At 31.2% G+C, this 17,807-nt stretch overlaps 5 protein-coding genes across 7 annotated transcripts; 2 read left to right on the forward strand and 3 right to left on the reverse strand.

The window, feature by feature from the left end:
- Positions 1-27: 27 nt before the first annotated feature.
- LOC124490532 (uncharacterized) lies at positions 28-8,893 on the reverse strand. Of its 3 annotated transcripts, none has more exons than XM_075730626.1 (9): positions 8,835-8,893; positions 8,253-8,382; positions 8,017-8,184; positions 7,237-7,935; positions 4,285-7,161; positions 2,688-4,193; positions 1,280-2,628; positions 763-1,214; positions 28-693 (listed from the first exon to the last, which is right to left on the reverse strand). In XM_075730626.1, the coding sequence occupies exons 4-9, from the start codon at positions 7,847-7,849 to the stop codon at positions 582-584; spliced, it is 6,909 nt and encodes a 2,302-aa protein (XP_075586741.1). In that variant the 5' UTR covers positions 7,850-7,935; positions 8,017-8,184; positions 8,253-8,382; positions 8,835-8,893; the 3' UTR covers positions 28-581. The 3 variants fall into 3 exon arrangements, with proteins under 3 accessions (XP_075586741.1, XP_046909010.1, XP_046909009.1); XM_047053054.2 differs by lacking the exon at positions 8,835-8,893 and having other exon boundaries at positions 2,688-3,224; positions 3,297-4,193; positions 8,253-8,705; XM_047053053.2 differs by lacking the exon at positions 8,835-8,893 and having other exon boundaries at positions 8,253-8,705.
- Positions 8,894-9,112: 219 nt separating this feature from the next.
- Positions 9,113-11,156, forward strand: LOC124490536 (uncharacterized). Its single transcript, XM_047053057.2, has one exon. It carries the CDS (start codon positions 9,153-9,155, stop codon positions 11,136-11,138), a length of 1,986 nt encoding a protein of 661 aa, XP_046909013.2. The 5' UTR covers positions 9,113-9,152; the 3' UTR covers positions 11,139-11,156.
- A 165-nt stretch (positions 11,157-11,321) lies between these two features.
- On the reverse strand, positions 11,322-13,679 carry LOC124490533 (probable ATP-dependent RNA helicase pitchoune). Its single transcript, XM_047053055.2, has 6 exons — positions 13,379-13,679; positions 13,122-13,326; positions 12,313-13,039; positions 11,911-12,234; positions 11,670-11,847; positions 11,322-11,602 (listed from the first exon to the last, which is right to left on the reverse strand). The coding sequence occupies exons 1-6, from the start codon at positions 13,650-13,652 to the stop codon at positions 11,415-11,417; spliced, it is 1,896 nt and encodes a 631-aa protein (XP_046909011.1). The 5' UTR covers positions 13,653-13,679; the 3' UTR covers positions 11,322-11,414.
- Positions 13,680-13,687: 8 nt separating this feature from the next.
- On the forward strand, positions 13,688-14,434 carry Ufm1 (Ubiquitin-fold modifier 1). Its single transcript, XM_047053062.2, has 4 exons — positions 13,688-13,861; positions 13,921-14,034; positions 14,113-14,170; positions 14,227-14,434. Coding segments are annotated over exons 1-4 (327 nt in total). The 5' UTR covers positions 13,688-13,859; the 3' UTR covers positions 14,380-14,434.
- On the reverse strand, positions 14,386-17,354 carry LOC124490538 (uncharacterized). The gene is made up of 2 exons (XM_047053061.2): positions 15,658-17,354; positions 14,386-15,582 (listed from the first exon to the last, which is right to left on the reverse strand). Exons 1-2 carry the CDS (start codon positions 16,767-16,769, stop codon positions 14,676-14,678), a joined length of 2,019 nt encoding a protein of 672 aa, XP_046909017.2. The 5' UTR covers positions 16,770-17,354; the 3' UTR covers positions 14,386-14,675.
- Positions 17,355-17,807: the final 453 nt, after the last annotated feature.

Here is a 17,807-nt window from a genome sequence, read left to right on the forward strand (position 1 = left end):
CATCCGAAATAAATTTACGCATGACCATTTTTTTGAATTAGAAAAATATTTTTTTTTTATTTCTGATCATTATTCTGGACAAAAACGAAAATGGAGAGAGAGAGAGAAAAAAAAATTCGGTGCAATTGCATTGTTTTGTTTACCAAATAAAATATATTGCCAAATAAATATGGACAAACAATGATGATGATGATGATCTATTGAAAAATTTTCAATGCAATAAAAATTAAGAATTGCAATCGGGTAGGATTATATTAGGATCAGAAATTATTATCACTTGTTAAACAGATGAGGGTTACAGAAATATACAAGATCGGAATTTAAAAACAAAATAAAAACACACAAAAATTACATATGGTGAGGGATATACAAATTGAATAAAAAAAAGTAAACAGAATTCACTAATTTATTGTTCCAGGATTCCAAAATCAAGATGAGAGCGAATGAATCAAAGTGGAATTATTATTGGTATCGTTTATGATTTGTACGTTATATTTTCGTCTATCCATTGTGTGTGTGTGTGTGTGTGGTTTTGTATTTTTTATCACTTAAATAAATAGATTTTTTCAAATAAAAAAAAATCATTCAATTCCAAATGTAGATGATTCTTCAACGGCTAATAATAGCTTTTCATAAAGGCTTTCGAATGATGTATATGGTGGTAGATCTAACCGGTTGAAACAAGTATGAGCCCTAAAAAGCGGTAGACAAAAAATCTCGTTGAATAAAATTAGCAAACAAAACAAAAAATGATAATCATACCTAGGTAGACTAGTTGGTTTACCAAGTTTTTCTATACAAAATTTTCGTGGTCCATTACTACCACGCAACGCAGCGAATCCTTCATATGGTATTGATGATGTACCAGTGACAAATTGTAACAATCGTAATCGTTGTTCATTATCGAATCGATGTTCAATGGCAGCCCAAAACCATTGTATAACTGGATGACTATCATGATAACCGGAACGATATTCAGTATTTTTACGCCAATCATTTACATCGATTTCGGCTGTACCGGCAATCACTAGTTCTAATTCTCTTGCATCAAAAACAGCTGTCAAACGTGGTTCGATAACTTCATTAAATCCTTTCAATAATGATTGACTTTGCTGGGCAACACCGCGTTCAACCCGCCATCGCACCATACGTTCAATATATTCTTTTTTATTTCGTTCAGTCACAGATATATTTTTTCCAGTTGGTTTCAATTCCTAATTTTTTGAAGAAAATTAAAGTAGAATAAGTTCATTTTACACTATAAAGACATTAAAATTACCTTTTCAACTATTTGTCCTGCAATCTCTTCGGTCACTGAAAATGTTAGATCTAATGCATCTTGCATTTCGGTTATATCATTTTCTTTAAGCCACATTAATGATTGATGAAAACCGGCATCCAAATATTCGAGATCAGATAGATCACATTCAGATTTGAGCAATGATTTATAAAATGGCCGTGTGAAAAATGCATCCAATAGGTATTGATGAATAAGTGCTAGGCCCAGCACACGACCAGCAAAACGAAACCATTCCTGATAATCATCTACGAATGCTGACATTGGTGAAATTTGTACAGTATATTGATCATTAGCAGAATATTCAAAAAGGCCATAATATGGATTGAATAGTTCACGTGAAAGTAAAAAGAAAAATTCACGTGATGGACCACCATAATCAAGACCTTCTTCACCAGTGAATGAAATGTATAGTCGTGATTTTTGTAGTTCTTTCTTTGTAGATATGGACATTATTTTGTTGAATGCATCTTCCAATAGATGATCGCGACGAACGATCAATTTCAACTTTGATGGTCCCTGTCCATAGCCATTTTTTTCTAATTTTCTATAAAAATGTCGTAGTTTTGTTTCAAAATCACGTTTATATGGGCCATGACTACTAGCAATTCGTGTGGTCGGTGCCGTTATTGGTATCAAAGAGAAACCACTCAAATTAGTCGAACTGGATGAATTTGTTGTTGTTCGATTATTGTTTGTGGAAGATGATGATGGTGGAACATAAGACATAATTTCATTTTCAAATAATGATAATAACATAATAAGATCCAGATCATTAGTGAAACGACGTAGTGCATCAACACCTTCTGTACGTATTGTCTGTATACGATCACGTAATGAACTATTATTTTTGATACTGGATCTTCGTTCTGAAAGAATGTCCCAGATATTTGGTTGTTGAAGAAAAGCGACTACTTTATCATTATACGATGTAGGTACTGATGCTTCATACGAAGCTAATGATTGTTCGGTTAATTGAGCGGGAATATTGAGTCCAGGTATAAACATAGATGATGATACAGTACCAGAACTTGTTCCATTAGTGGTAATAGCAGTGGAATTATTATTGGCCGATAAATGTGGTCGTGGGGGTGGAATCGGCGACATTCCAGCAGCAATCATCATATCAACTTGTGAATGTATACTGGCTGATGCCGGTGAATTAGTTCCTGGACGATTACCAGTACGTCTACGGATCGGTGCCATCGACACTGAATGTGGATTTATTTCCGGTAGATCAAGTGGTAATCGTGGATCAATATAAGTAGTCGAACGGGTACTATGATCAATGAAAAACATTTTATTCGAACGATCACGTTTTGATTCCCAACCTATTTTGAAAAATAAGGATAAAATTATTCTATAAATATAAAAAAGAATCAAATCTAACCTCGTGGAAGGGGTTTATCCGTATTGGCAAATTTATTAATCAACGAAACTAGATAACGATTATGTTGATAACGTTGAAATGATTCAGTGGATGGTGGTGATTTTTGTCCTTCACGACGAATTTTCGTTACCATATGTTTCAATGTTGTCGAACCATTATATTGTCCTAATGCATCATCATTTAGATGTAATACGTTAAAAAAATCGGATCGTAATAGAAAACGAAGTGCTGGTACATCAAGAATTCGATTTGCAGTCGATGATGATGATGGTGGTGGTGTTGGTGTAGGAGGTAATTCTTGTTGCTGTTGTGTTTGTAGAATATTCGTTGTAGATGTACCACTAGTTGAAGAATCTGATTGAGTGATTCCTGTTGTTGCTGAAGATGGTGGTAGATTGGATAATTGTTGGTTACACAATTGTTGCGTACCAACAGCTGATGCGGCCTGTCCACCAGTAAAATAAGCTTGTGTTAGACTTAAAACACCGGAACCTTGACTACAACTGGCAGTTGAAGGTGAATCGATTAAATCAGAGTCTGATAATTGATAAGCGAATGTTGGATTAGAAATTGAATATGCATTCGATATGTCTTGTATCATGTCATTACCACATTGAAGATTTAATGTATTTCCGCTGGTATTATTAGTTGTTGTAGCGGCAACAAGAGCCGTATTTGAAAATCCGATTCCAGTTGTCGTATTCGAAGAAAGACGTTGTTGTTGTAAAGCAGAAGTTAGTGGTTGTTTTAAATAATTTCGTTGTTGAGATGTTGTTGAATGTCCTCCTCCAGTAGAAGCAGGAAAATCTCCACCAATAGCACCACGATGACGGCTAGAACCAGCACCATTACCACCAATTGAACGACGAATCGATTGATAACGACGATCCAATTGTTGCCGATGTATGTGTTCAGCATTTGTAATATAATGCATTGTAATTGCCGATATTGATGACGGATCATTTGGAAATTGATGATTTACAATCGAATTATTTGATTGCGGATCAACAATCATTGAACTATATGATTGATCGGAAGTGTTTGCATTCGTTGTCGAAACGGAAGGTATAATTGTAGCCAATGATAATGGCTGTTCTAATTCTGTAACAACATTACTTGCCGATGATGATGATGTCGTTGTTGTTGTAGTATTTGTCAATGGATGTGATCCTCCTGATGATGATGACGATTGAATCAATTGATTAGTTTGACCAGAATTTCTCTGCTGATTATTTGTGATATTAGGATGATAAATAGGTCTGATCCATGTGGTTGTACGTTTTTCATGATCAATATAAAATATCCGTCCATGAGCATCACGACGTGCTTCCCAATTTGGTGGTAACGGTTCCTCTGTTTCCACACGGCTATAACGAAATGTACGTTCAGGTAATGATGGTAACCTAGTAATCGTTGCTGATCGTACATTTGGTAGATGATTTCCTTGACCACCACCACCTATATTCATTGATCGTGGTCGTGATGAATTTGTATGATGTGATAAACCTTAATGAATAAAAATGAAAAAATTATTCATCCATTCATAAACAGAAAAATAATTTCGAACAATTTTAATATGAAAAACACAATTACTCACCATCAAGGACAACCGTTTGTGATCGTCGATGATGCATTGAATTATTATTATTACGTCTTTGATGTTGTTGTTTTGTTTGTTGTTGATGATTACTATTATTATCATTACCAGCAGATGATTGTTTTAAATTTTTTGTCATTATTACGGGATCATTATTTAATGATGATGAAGTGGTTGATTGATCTTCAATAGAATTCACATTCTGTTCTATTATCTCTGCTGCTGCTGTTGATGATGATGATATATCACATTGATCTATAGTAGATAACGATGATACGCCTACACGTTCTAGTCGTCGATGTTGTTGACCAGTTGATGTTGAAGTTGATTGCTGCATTGGATTAATATCCGATTCATCTTCGCCATCACAATCATCATCAGCTTCTGATTCAATCTCTTCCATATCTGCATCATTATCATCATCATCATCTTGATCGACATCAGCATAAATATCATTATCACTATCATCATCGTCATCATTCGATCGTGATATGTTCGAACTTGAGCCATTCTGTTGATTTGATGATTGATTAGGATGATGATGATTTTCTCTAACTGCGGTCAAATAATTTCGGCTAGCTAAATCATCGGAATAATCTTCACCACAATTTTGCATCATAACTGAAGTATCATCATCATCATCATCAACATCCGCATCAACATCAACATCATCATAAGCTTCGGCAATATCATCTAAATTATGATGATAATAATTTGTATTAGACGTATTATTCGTTTGATTTGGATTATGATGATTATTTGGTGAACGTCGATGTTCTAGTTGTTCCAATTCCATTGCTTCATTTGGACAAATTTCATTTACATATGGCTCTAATTGTCGATCACAGACAGTAATAGTCGTGGTAGTGGTTTGTGATGATGATGATGATGTTAATGTTGTTGATTGCTGTTTTGCTGAATTGGTGGCAATAACTGTTTGATCATCATTTAATAATTCCGGTACCATTGTCGTTGTCGTATCTGATTCAATCACAGATTCTGTTTGTTGTATGGGCGTTGTTTGATTAAGTACCGACTCGAATTGTGTAATTAAATTTGATAGAGCACTATTACAGCTTAAACTTGTCGATGATGATGAAGATGATAATGATTCGCCATGATTATTATTATTATCACATTCATTTTGAACATTGGCACTATTTGAATTGTTCATTGAAATATTGTCATCATCATCAGTGACACCATCAACACGATTCAAATAACCAGTTAATCTATCACTATCGATATCACCAACCACATCACTAGTAGCTGATTGTTGTCTAAGTAAATTACTTGCATTTCTAATCTCTTCATCCGTTATTTGTCTAGCATAACGTCGATCTGGTTGCCGTTGATGATATGCTATATGTTTACGATGATTAATTGAACGACCATCTGTTCGTATTGATGATCTTGTTGCATTCTTCTGCTGCTGCGGTTGTTGTTGTTCAGTATTGCCCATGGATTCGTTATGCATTGATGATGAATTTGATGATGATGATAGAATTGACGTTTGACTTGAATTGACCATCATTGTAATGGCTTGATCACCATCATCATCCCCATCATCACTCGTTGTTGATTCAAATCGTCTGTTACTATTGTTGTTGTTATTGGTGCTAGAATTGAGAACTAGATTTTCCGGACTAGCCGAATTTGATGATGGTGATGGTGAGGATGATGATGAGGATAGAATCGACACACCAAGACAACCAGGAAATCTATTGGAATTATTATCAATAGTACCACCACTACTTAAATCGTTATCCGGTGTTGTAGTAGCAATATTATTATTATTATTATTGGTAGGTGCTATCGATGTTGATGGATGTTCGAATTCATTTACAATTATATGACCATGTATTGTTGATGTAATTCGATTATCACTATCATCATCATCCTCACCATTATCGTTGTTTTGATAAGATGTTGCAATATGATCTTCTGAATAAACATTATCATTATTATTATGACTACCATTTTCATCTATTGCAGAAGATATGACACAATCATTTGATGTTCCCAATGAATTATGATTATGAATCATCGATTGTTGATTTATCCATGTTGTACGTATTGGAGGTGTCGGTGGTGACGATGATGATAAAGATGAGGCACCAGTTCCATGACTATTAGAACGATATTCAGATATTATTTCACATTCAGGATTTTCATCATTCATTTCCGTCGATGTTTGGCAAATGTTGGGTGATAATTGATGAGGACTGCTACAATTTTCAATGATCGGTGGTGATTGTTCAATGATAATAGCCGAACCATTACTTGCATTTGTTCGTTCTAATGGTTTATGATGATGCCTTTGTTGTTGTTGTTGGCTTTCACTTATAGGTGGTGAGGATGATGATGATTGCAGTTGTCCATCGAATATGGATTGTTTATTCGGAACTAAACATTCAAATATATTATTTGAATGACCATTAATTAAATGATCATAATCTTGATGGTGATTATTGTGGTTCGAATTCAATGCTATTGTCATCATTGATGGACGTTGTAATCCATGAATCGAACCAATCATACGTTGATTATCAGCAACAATGTTCAATGCTGTTTGTTGTTTAGGTGGTAGTGGTGGTGGTGGTGCCGGCCTAACTGGTATAATTCGATTAATCATTATTGGTGGTGTAGTTGTCATTGTTGTTGTTGTTGTCGAAGTTGTTTTTGTCTGTATGAAATTTGAATTTGACAATATCATTTGGCCATGATGATGATATTGACGAATAGAATTTTTTCCCATTGATTCTATGTGACTTTGTGGTGATGTTGATAATTGTTGTTGAGGTATCTGATTATAGTGATGTTCACGTTCACCATGTTGTAGATAAGATTTGAAATTTGAGTTTGAAGTTTTATTATCTATATATTCATTTTTCAAGAAAATATGATAAATAAGAATAAAAAACTCTTTGAATATTTAAAACAAAAACCTACTATGATATGAGGATGTTGATGATTTAGAACCTTTTTGTGAATGATGATGATGATGATGATTTTTACCATCATCAATTAATGGTTCAAATGCGGCTGATGTATATTGTTGATGTTGTCCAATATTATCACTATTATTTGTAGCATTTGATGTTGTATCACTTTGTCTTCTATTTGAATTATGATTACCGGATGATGAAGTTCCGGTCGTCATTAATAATTGTTTTTGTGTGGCGAAAATATTCCTCTGACCGGACACAACATTATTCTTGCCATTATTACCACCGATTGTAGTTGTAGCCGTAGTCGTTGTGGCAGTATTATTTTTAACAAAATGGCTATTGATGGAATGATTATTAAGATTAGTTGTTCTTGTTGTTGATCCGGATGAACCTGATGATGATGATATTGATGATGAACGATTTGAAATCAATGGTCCACCAAATAGTCCACCAATCGATGTTGTCGTCGAAATAGAACTATTATTATTACCTTTAAATGATCCACGATGATGGCCATAATATGGATAATGATTTGATGATGAGGATGATGATGAATTAGAGGATTGATTCGTGGATGATGAGGATTTTTTCTTTTTAAATAAATTATGCATCATATTTTTTCTAAATGATGATTATAACCAGAAAGAAAAGAGTGTATTGTTGTTTAATATTTTCTGTTATTATATGATTTGATGTTTGTCTATTTTGATTGTTTTATTGAGAATAAAAATTTAATAATTGTTATTATTATTAATGAGCAATTTGTATATGATAAACATACCAAAAGAAAATAGGGTGTTTGGATATTGACGGCGTGGTTCATATCAATCATAACGACGACGACGACGACCATTATTATCATCAAGTATGTCGATGTGAGGAAAGGAATGAGCGTAATAGACTGTAAATAGTGTTTAGATTTTTTTTCTTTTACATTTTGACAAATTCACTTTTGATTATAATATTGAAAAAAATATTAGTTTAATTAAAAAAAAAAAAGAAATTCTTAATACTTACAATTTAGTAATCAAAAAACGAAAACTAAAAAAATCATGACAATTCAAATTGAATTCAGCTTATGGTGGATATTTATACATTACAATGTGTGTGTGCGATCAATCAATTTAGATAATGTATAATTCATTTTCTATGGATCAAAAAAAAATCAAATTGAAGAAAGATAAAATCCTAATCAAACATTGAAATTGTTCAGGAAAAAAAATCAAATCAAATGTCAATATTATATGAGATATGATGATGAATAATTTCACACACACAACAAATCATGTATATGAAATGATACACAAATATAAACATAAACATTTTATTATATTGTTGACATATATAGAATAGTATAAATGGGATGCATCATAAAATGAAAGAATATACTTCTGGAACATAATAATTCTTGGAACAAATATAAATCAAATATACACACACACATACAATGATTTGGATTCATTCCAATCATCACAATTTTTCTCTTTATAGTGAGCCACAAAAAAAAAAGTTCGATATGCACATTCACAACACTCTCACTATCTATGTATACATTTGAGAATCCATGTATCATATATACATTGCTGCTGCTACTACTACCTTTTTGTTTATATATTTTTAGGATCATTTTGTGTGTTTATTGACCCCCATTTTGGATAACAAGTAGTGGTCAATATGATGAAAGCAATCGATCCATTATAAAAGTAGTAGCATTTGGATTCATGGAAGTTTTTTTTCCCTGTTCTGTTTGACGTGGATAGATGGCAATATGATGATCATAAATAAATTAATTTTTTAAATTTAATTTAAAAAATAAAAATGTTCTATTATTATTTTTTTAATCGCTGAATATAAAAATGTAAAACGTTTTTGGAAAATTTTTTGAATTATTTGTTTGTTTTTTGAATAATTTTGTAAATGATGAATATGTTGGCTTTGATGGCCATTTCAATAATCATAATAATCATTGGTGATGATTCATATCAACAACAATCATCGTCAGATGATAATAATGATCATGCAATTTGTGTATATGTAAATGATCGATTTTCATCCAATTTATTAACAATTGGTTATCATAGACGTGATGATCATCTATGGATAATAAGTGATGATTCTATATTACATCGTTTATCATCATCATTAAAAATAACAACAACAATAGCAATGGAAAATATAACAAAATGGAATCATATCGATAGTATTGAAATGGAAAAAAATTGGCCATCATTAACATTGAATAATGTTAAACGAATCATATTAATGTCTTCGACGATGGATTCAAACGATTATTTCATATTGATTAATAATGAATACATTAATAATAATATTATTGTTTATGATTTAGATGATCATAAACCTATTTGGATCATTAATCAGACACTAGATGATTATCAAATGTTTATGAATGGAGAAATCATAATGGATATTGATCATAATCGATTATTAATTATTAATAAATTTGAATATCATCTTATTGGTATGAAATTGAAATCATCACCAAGTACAATATTACTTCTGAAGAATGGTTCGATTCAATGTCAATCGGATAATAATACTAATGGACCATTTTGTCATATGTTATCCACACGAATTGTAATGAATTTTTTCGATGGTAATCAATGGAATTTTGTCGATCAGAATGGTCGACTTTATCAAATTGAAAAACATCATTTTGACGAACAATCATTACCATATATGGCCAACATTGCAACGGTAAAAAGTTATATCAGAACCATTTTCAAATATTTTGAATGCAATGATTATGAACGTAATAAAAAATCGACTATCAATGGATTGGATAATAAAACAAATGTAATGATTATGATTGGTATAGCCATTGCTATTGTTTTACAAATGATTGTTTTGTTGATATTATTTATATGGTGTTATTGGTATCGAAAACGACGAAAACAAAGGCAACAATTGTTACAATTTAAAAAAAGATCTAAAGAAGAAGAAAGGTCATTTTCATTGAAAAAAACACCAAAATCAAAAATGGCTAAATCACCTTTCAAAGCAATACTTGAACCACAAACACTTTCACCATTTTTATCAACAACTACAACTAGTTATCAACAATATGGTTCGACTCCATCAACCACTTTATCATCGAAACAGATGATGGGTGATGAATTCTGTAGCCAAACGGAAACATTTCGTGAAATAACGGAAAAATCTGTTTCGAAATCGTCGAAAAAGAAAACTATTATTCCTAATAAAAAATGGTGGTCAAAACGATCTCAATCGCCACCAAAACAACAACAACCATTATTGTCATTGGGGGATGAAAAAACAAGAAAACAAAAAATCGAATTGATTGAAATTATTGATGAACCGATGAAAACAATGCCGGTACTGCCAAAAATGACAAACACAGCAGTAGCAATAACATTATCGGATTATTTTGGTGGTGGTGGCGGTAATAAAAAACCGGCAACGATTGATAAGAAAACAATGGAAACTTCCGAACGACGAAATCGATCACCACCAACTTTATTACCTGGTCATCGGGATCGAAATCGAAATCTGGAACGTAAACGTTCGAAAGAGAAAGAGGATAGTCTAAATGAAATTAAAAAAAATCGTATAGACGATATAAAAGTTAAACAACGACGTCGTGAACGACAATTAATTAAAGTTATTAAATTATTAGCCAAAGATTCGAATGATCTTCGACAACAACGGCGACGATTACGTGGTAATTACGTTGATGATGTTGACGATGATGATGTTGATAATGATTTTGAACAAACACGAACCACAACGGAACGACGTACATTAACCAGTTCAAGAGAGCAAACCGATCCGGAATTAGTACGTGATCTATTGAATAATCTAGATCGTCATCGTGAACGTAAACGACGACGACAACTACAACAACAAAAACAAAATAAAAAATAAAAATTTTAAAATCAAAAATTATCTTTCCTCTTTCCTCACACATTTGTTGTTTGATTGATTAATGATTCGAATACAAATGTAAAATGGATTTGTTTGATGTTTATTGAATAAATCGTAAATGAAAATTAATCATCAACAACAACATTCAAAATGGGCAACCAATTCGGTAATATACAACATAAATGAGATAAAAACGTTGGTTATTGGTTTTATTTAGTTGGTTTTTTTTACAACAAATCAAAAAATCAAAAAAATAAAATGAAAATTTTTAAAAAATCAAACAAATTGTCTATTATCTTTTCGTAATGGTACTGCTTTATAAATGATTGTTTTTTCTGCTTTCTTTTTATTCACCGAAAATGGTGTCGATATATAATTACTTCCACCACCACCACCACCACCATTACTTATTGGTCGTCGTCGAGCTTTACGTTCAGATTTTCCGGCACGATGATTCGATACGGCTATTTTTGTTTGAAAAAAAATAGATTACATTCAAAATAGGTGAAAAAATTATCAATTCTAACTTACGAAGATCAACAAATGGTGGATGTTCAAAGCCAAATGATTTAGCAACTGCCAACAAATCTAATTTATTAATATCATAAATATTCTTCAATGAATGTGAATCATATGCTCGAACATAGGATTTATATGCTTCTTTCGCAGACATGTTTAGGAAATAATTTCGTGAAATTAATTTTTCAATCTAGAAAATGAAAAAAAAACATCAGAAAACAACCGATAAAAATGAATTTGAATATTGTTTTACCTGTGGTTGTACATTTAGAATTTTATTCCATGCAAATTCATATTCAACTAATGGTATTTTAGCATCACGTAGATATTGTAGAAAACCACGTTCTTCTGGATTCAAGAATAATAATGCATTACCATGAGATTCAATACCACGTGCCGTACGACCAACACGATGAATATATTCTTTTGGATCATCTGGTGGATCATATTGTATGATCCAATCAACTTTCGGTATATCAAGACCACGTGCAGCAACATCCGTACAGAATAATGTACCTGTTTGTACATTACAAAATTGAAAAAATGTTGTCGTACGTTTATTTTGTTTTTGTTTGCCCTGAAATTATTGAAAAAAAAATGAAATTTGATTAATCAATTTTTTCATCAAAAGATTTTCACCTATTTAATAGCTTACATGAATCGACATGACTGGTATATCGATATAATTGAATAATTCATGATGAAATTTTACCGACATACATGAACTAAAGAATACCATACATTTTTTGTTACGATTCTTTTTCAAAAATGTAAACAATAATGGTAATCGTTTATCATTGGTGATCATAACGAAACCTTGTTGTAGTCCATCGACAGTAGCCATTTCTTGTGGCTGTGGATCTAGGCCAATGTATAATGGTTCTTTTTTCAATGCTAATGTAATAAGATCATCAGTTTTTTTCGATAATGTTGCACTGAATAACATAGTTTGACGACGTTGTTGTTGTGGCAACAGTTTTATAATGGCACGCATTTCATCTTCGAAACCGATATCCAATAAACGATCAGCTTCATCAATGATAAGACATTGAAGATTTTTATAAAGAAAATATTTGGTATTCTGTAGATGATCCAACAATCGTCCTGGTGTTGCAATCAATATGTTAATACCTTTGGTTAGACGATTTGCTTCCGATGATCGATTCACACCGCCCATAATAAGGCCATATGTTTGATTATGATAACGCATTAGGGATTCTAAAACACTATATGTTTGCATAGCTAATTCACGTGTAGGCGATATGATTATGACACCGACACCATTTCGTGGCATAAATTTTAATTTATACATCAATTCAATGGCCGGTATAAGGAATGCCAAGGTTTTACCGCTACCCGTTTTAGCCGATCCAACTAGATCTCTAGCAACAAAAATAGAGAGAATAGAAAAAATACACGTAAATTTTGATTTTTGTTGAAATGGAGATGAAAAAAAAATCTTACTTTCCCTCTAATAAATGTGGTACAGCTTTCGATTGAATTTCAGTCATATGAGTGAATCCCATTTCATCAATAGCTTTCAATGTTTTTTCTGATACCTTATCGGCCAAATCTTTGAATGTTGAATTTGATAATAATGATTTAACGATTGCCGTTTTCGATGTATCCACCAATGTTGGACAATCATCCTGTTGGTCGGTTTTTAATCCTAAATGATGTGATAATGATTAAATATTTTTGTACTTTTATCAACTACTTACTTTTGGCCGGTGAATGTTCACCATCCGAATGACATTTTTCCTTGTCTTCAATTTCATTTTGAACTATTTCTTCGGCTGACTGTTCCTGTTCTTCGGGCTGTTCACATAGGTCAAATTTTCTTTTATTTTTTAATTTTAATTTACGTTGTTTTTTTAGCTGTCGTTTGACCAGATCGTCAAGATGTTTGGTCATTTTTTTTTGCTTTTTAAAAATTTGAAAATTTGTCAACAGATAATTTTTTGGAAAGCGTGCTTCTGCATTCATCACACACATGTGTTGTGTCTTTGTGTGAGTCAGTCATTCATAAATGATGTTTTTGTTTTGATGATGAAAAATTATAATTTGCCACCTGGCATTTTTTTTTATTTCGTTCGAAAAAAAATCTCCCCATTGATTAATTCAAATTGATTTTTGTTTTGTTTTGTTTTGTTTTTCATAATTTAGATTTAGAATTAATTTAATTTATATTTCATTTTCAAAATGTAAGTATTTCATTTGGATATATGAATCATTAAGTTTCAAATCATATATGATTGTGAAGGTCGGATTCTATTTCGGGTGATTCATCATCAGCATCGGCCACAAGTTCAAGTGGTGGTGGTAAAGTAACATTTAAAATAACATTAACATCGGATCCAAAATTACCATTCAAAGTGTGAGTTTTTTTTCTTGTTGATAATTTTAATTTTAAATGCAAAATTAAAACAAATATATAAAATCTTCAAATTAATAGACTTAGCGTACCGACCATTGCACCATTCACAGCCGTATTAAAATATGCAGCCGAAGAGGTAAGATTAAATTTTCGAATTAAAACCTAATATATAATTACATTTTTGATTTATAGTTTAAACAAAATCCTGCAACATCGGCAATCATTACCGATGATGGTATTGGTATAAATCCATCACAAACAGCTGGTGATGTATTCCTTAAACATGGTTCAGAACTTCGTCTAATACCACGTGATCGTGTTGGTTGGTTACCACATTTTCAATGATTTAGTTATCAATTTTTTTTCAACCAAAAAAACCGGAATTTTTTTTTTATTTTAATCATCCAGTCACATTTAAGTTCATTCATAAATGAGAATGATTTTAAAATTGCATACACACACACAATAACAATAATAAAAAAAAATATTTCAATTTTTTTTTTAAAAAAAGAAAAAAATATTTTTTTTGTCCAAAAATAAATTTTGTTTTGTAAAAACGCACACACTTAAATACGAAAAAAAAACATTAACAAAAAAAAAACAAACAAAACAGAAAAATAACATAAAAAAATTGCTGATAATCATCGACGATGATTTTGATGAATTTTGATCTGTGAAAATTGAGCTTTTAAACGTAAGCCCAATGTTGTGATTAGATCATCAATCTTTTGTCTATCCATTGCTAGATCAACAGATTGTATGATGAAGCGATAACAATAACAAATACTATTCAATGATATAAATTTTTTATCAATCAATTCGATTGAACGTAAATTTGTCGGTTGAAAATGATCCCATATGATACGGAAAAATTCTTTCTGTGGTAAATGTTGTTCCATTTGTTCATTTTGAATTGTTTGAACATTATTGGAAAATTGTTGCTGTTGTTGTTGTTGTTGTTGCCAATAGAATTTAAAATGACGATAGAATATTTGTGGATATAATGATCCAGTTGTTGGAAGTATCTGTTGATTTTGTTGTTCATTTCTATGATTTTGATGATCGCTTAAATCAATTAAATGAAAATATTTTGAATATAAAATTCTTGTGTCATTCAAATTCCATTTAATACGAAGACAATTTTCAACCAAAAGATTTAAACTTAATAAACGTTTTGTTGATTCATTCCGTGACCAGAAACCAAATCTTATATCATCAATACATAGATCTTCGGTGATTAAATCATCAACATATGATTTACGTAGATAACGGCCAATTATCGTTGACATCATACGGAATTGTATCTGTGGTGTTGAATCCATAAGACTAATGCTTAATATATACAAATCTAATGGTTCATTTGATGAATAAAAACAATCATAATGACTATTAATATTATTATTATGGATAGCCATCAATGATGAACGTTCGATTAGATATGGTTTAACATTACGACAACCGGCTATATTATCCAACATAAGTTCACCAATATCATTGATAAATTTTTGTACTAAACTATTCGATGATAATGGATGTGTATAAATAACTCTGTATAGATAAAGATATTGAAAAGTTATTTTTCATTATTTTGATAAAGTATTGATTGAATTAAAAAAAACATACCTTGGTACAAAACAATCAAGTTTATAATCTCGATATTCGAAAACAAATAGATTTACATCACTGCTACTAGCACCACCAACACCTTCGAATATTTTTCCAACAATTACTGTTGTCGCTGCCGATGATGATGATGATGGTGATGATATTGTTGTTTCATTAGATTTTCGTAATTGTCGATGATTACAATAACCAAATGGATCATATTGTTCCAATTGTTCATTCAACAAATTCATTTGTTCATGAATCATTTGACAATGGTGATGATGATGATGATTTTCTTTATTATTCATCATTGTCAATTGACAATATTGTTGTTTTTGTTGAACAATACAATTATTATTATTATTATTATTATGAATAATTAAATTTTTCTTATTATAATAAAAATATCGACGATTTGATTCAAAACATGATTTTAAACGTTCATAATTATCACAGAATAATTTTCTCATCGATTTCATTGATAATGGACAATAATCAATGAGTATAAAATTGCCATATGAAGCCATTTCAGTCAATTGTAATGATTCATTCCATAATCGTGGTGATGATGACGAACATGATCGTGATGATGATAATGACAATTCAATCGGCGTTAAGCCGGATAAACCATTGCCAATTGTAAGATAAACAATGATTTCTATCAAACATGTACGATGTAAATCTTCAATCGACATAAACATATCACGTAATAATGATCGATAATTAATCATCATCATTGATGATGATGAATGATTTTTGTCATTCATTTTAGCGGCAAAATTATAAATCAAATGTATACGTTTAAGATTGATGGCCAATCTGAGATCGGAAATTAAACGTGAATGTTGATGTAAATGACGTATATCAATATCGGTCCATATTCGAACACCATAATCAATGATTAAATGACGAATATTTTCCTGCGCTATTTGTTTTTGTTTATGGTCATCAGCCTCAACGGGATCATTATTGTCATTTGATTTTTTTGTAGTTGTGGTTAGATCAACATCACCGATAATTAATATTTCATATTTGGAATCAATCATTCGATTTGAATGCAATAAACGTACAAAATTTATGGCAAACGAATAGTTTCGTTCACAGCTAAATATAATGATTAATTCTGACATTTTTGTCGTTGTTGATGAATTTGATTTGATTTAAAATCTTTCAAAATTGATAATGAATCACAACACAAACATTTTTTTCAATCAATTTTTTTTTTGAATTCATTAATAACGATATTTTCGAATGATGAATGAAAATAAAATATTTCTTGTTGCTTGTTGTTGTTTTTATATTGAAAAAAAAACAAAGAGAAAATCGAATCAAAAACTTTTTCTTCTTCTGGAAGGAGGCTATTTTGCATCAACAATTGAATAATAATGATAAAAATTCATTTGGTAAGACCCAAATATTTGAATTCGAAATGTTTGTTTTTTTTTTTTTTTGATCGTGATCACATCACATTACACTGTAGCAAGCACATCATCGATCATCGATATGAGCAAAAATAAAAAAATAAAGAAATTTCTGGTTTTTTTTTTGTTTCTTTAAAAGAAGAAGAAATCATTACGATCGTATATTGATTGCAATTTGCAATTATATGTGTTTTGACGTTTTTTACCATCACCATCATCACAACCACCACCACCACCACCACCATCATCGCCATCATCATCATCATCATCATTATCCATTATCATTGTATATGTGTGAGTATCGCCCAACCAGAAATTTTTTCTCGTGAACAATAAAAAAAAAAAATTTCCTTTGAATTTATTTTCACCAATATTTTTTTTTTTACCATTCATTCATTCACTAACTCACTGACTTGTACATGCACACACAAACACACGCTGTGTATTTCACATGAATTAGAATTCAATGATGATGATGAACGAACGAACGAACGAACGAAAGCGGAATAAACAAAAGTTTACAGAATAGAAAGCTTCAAACAAAAAATGTGAAAAAAAATTAACCGGAATTGTCAAATTTAATGATGATGAAAAAAAAACCCGAGCGTGAGCAAGAGAATTCCGTTCGAAAAAAATAACATTTTTTCTGCAGAAAAAAAAAATTGAAACGCATTAATCTATCGAATCAATCAAATCAAATCGAATCATCACCATCATCATCATCGATTTGTAATTCGAGTAGCAACA

This window comes from Dermatophagoides farinae, chromosome 4, assembly GCF_024713945.1.
Source record: "Dermatophagoides farinae isolate YC_2012a chromosome 4, ASM2471394v1, whole genome shotgun sequence".
Taxonomy (NCBI): Eukaryota; Metazoa; Arthropoda; class Arachnida; order Sarcoptiformes; family Pyroglyphidae; genus Dermatophagoides; species Dermatophagoides farinae.

Excerpts from the sequence above, each read along its gene's own strand:
- LOC124490532 (XM_075730626.1), bottom strand. The coding sequence starts at position 7,849 with ATGATGCATAATTTATTTAAAAAGAAAAAATCCTCATCATCCACGAAT. Across the intron at positions 7,162-7,236 it reads ATCAACATCCTCATATCATA|ATAATAAAACTTCAAACTCA; the intron begins GTAGGTTTTTGT and ends ATGAATATATAG. Across the intron at positions 2,629-2,687 it reads GGATAAACCCCTTCCACGAG|GTTGGGAATCAAAACGTGAT; the intron begins GTTAGATTTGAT and ends TTTTCAAAATAG.
- LOC124490536 (XM_047053057.2), top strand. The coding sequence starts at position 9,153 with ATGATGAATATGTTGGCTTTGATGGCCATTTCAATAATCATAATAATC.
- LOC124490533 (XM_047053055.2), bottom strand. The coding sequence starts at position 13,652 with ATGTGTGTGATGAATGCAGAAGCACGCTTTCCAAAAAATTATCTGTTG. Across the intron at positions 11,848-11,910 it reads TTCTAAATGTACAACCACAG|ATTGAAAAATTAATTTCACG; the intron begins GTAAAACAATAT and ends TTCATTTTCTAG. Across the intron at positions 11,603-11,669 it reads TCCACCATTTGTTGATCTTC|CCGTATCGAATCATCGTGCC; the intron begins GTAAGTTAGAAT and ends AAACAAAAATAG.
- Ufm1 (XM_047053062.2), top strand. Across the intron at positions 14,035-14,112 it reads CCAAAATTACCATTCAAAGT|ACTTAGCGTACCGACCATTG; the intron begins GTGAGTTTTTTT and ends TCAAATTAATAG. Across the intron at positions 14,171-14,226 it reads TAAAATATGCAGCCGAAGAG|TTTAAACAAAATCCTGCAAC; the intron begins GTAAGATTAAAT and ends TTTGATTTATAG.
- LOC124490538 (XM_047053061.2), bottom strand. The coding sequence starts at position 16,769 with ATGTCAGAATTAATCATTATATTTAGCTGTGAACGAAACTATTCGTTT. Across the intron at positions 15,583-15,657 it reads CTTGATTGTTTTGTACCAAG|AGTTATTTATACACATCCAT; the intron begins GTATGTTTTTTT and ends TTATCTATACAG.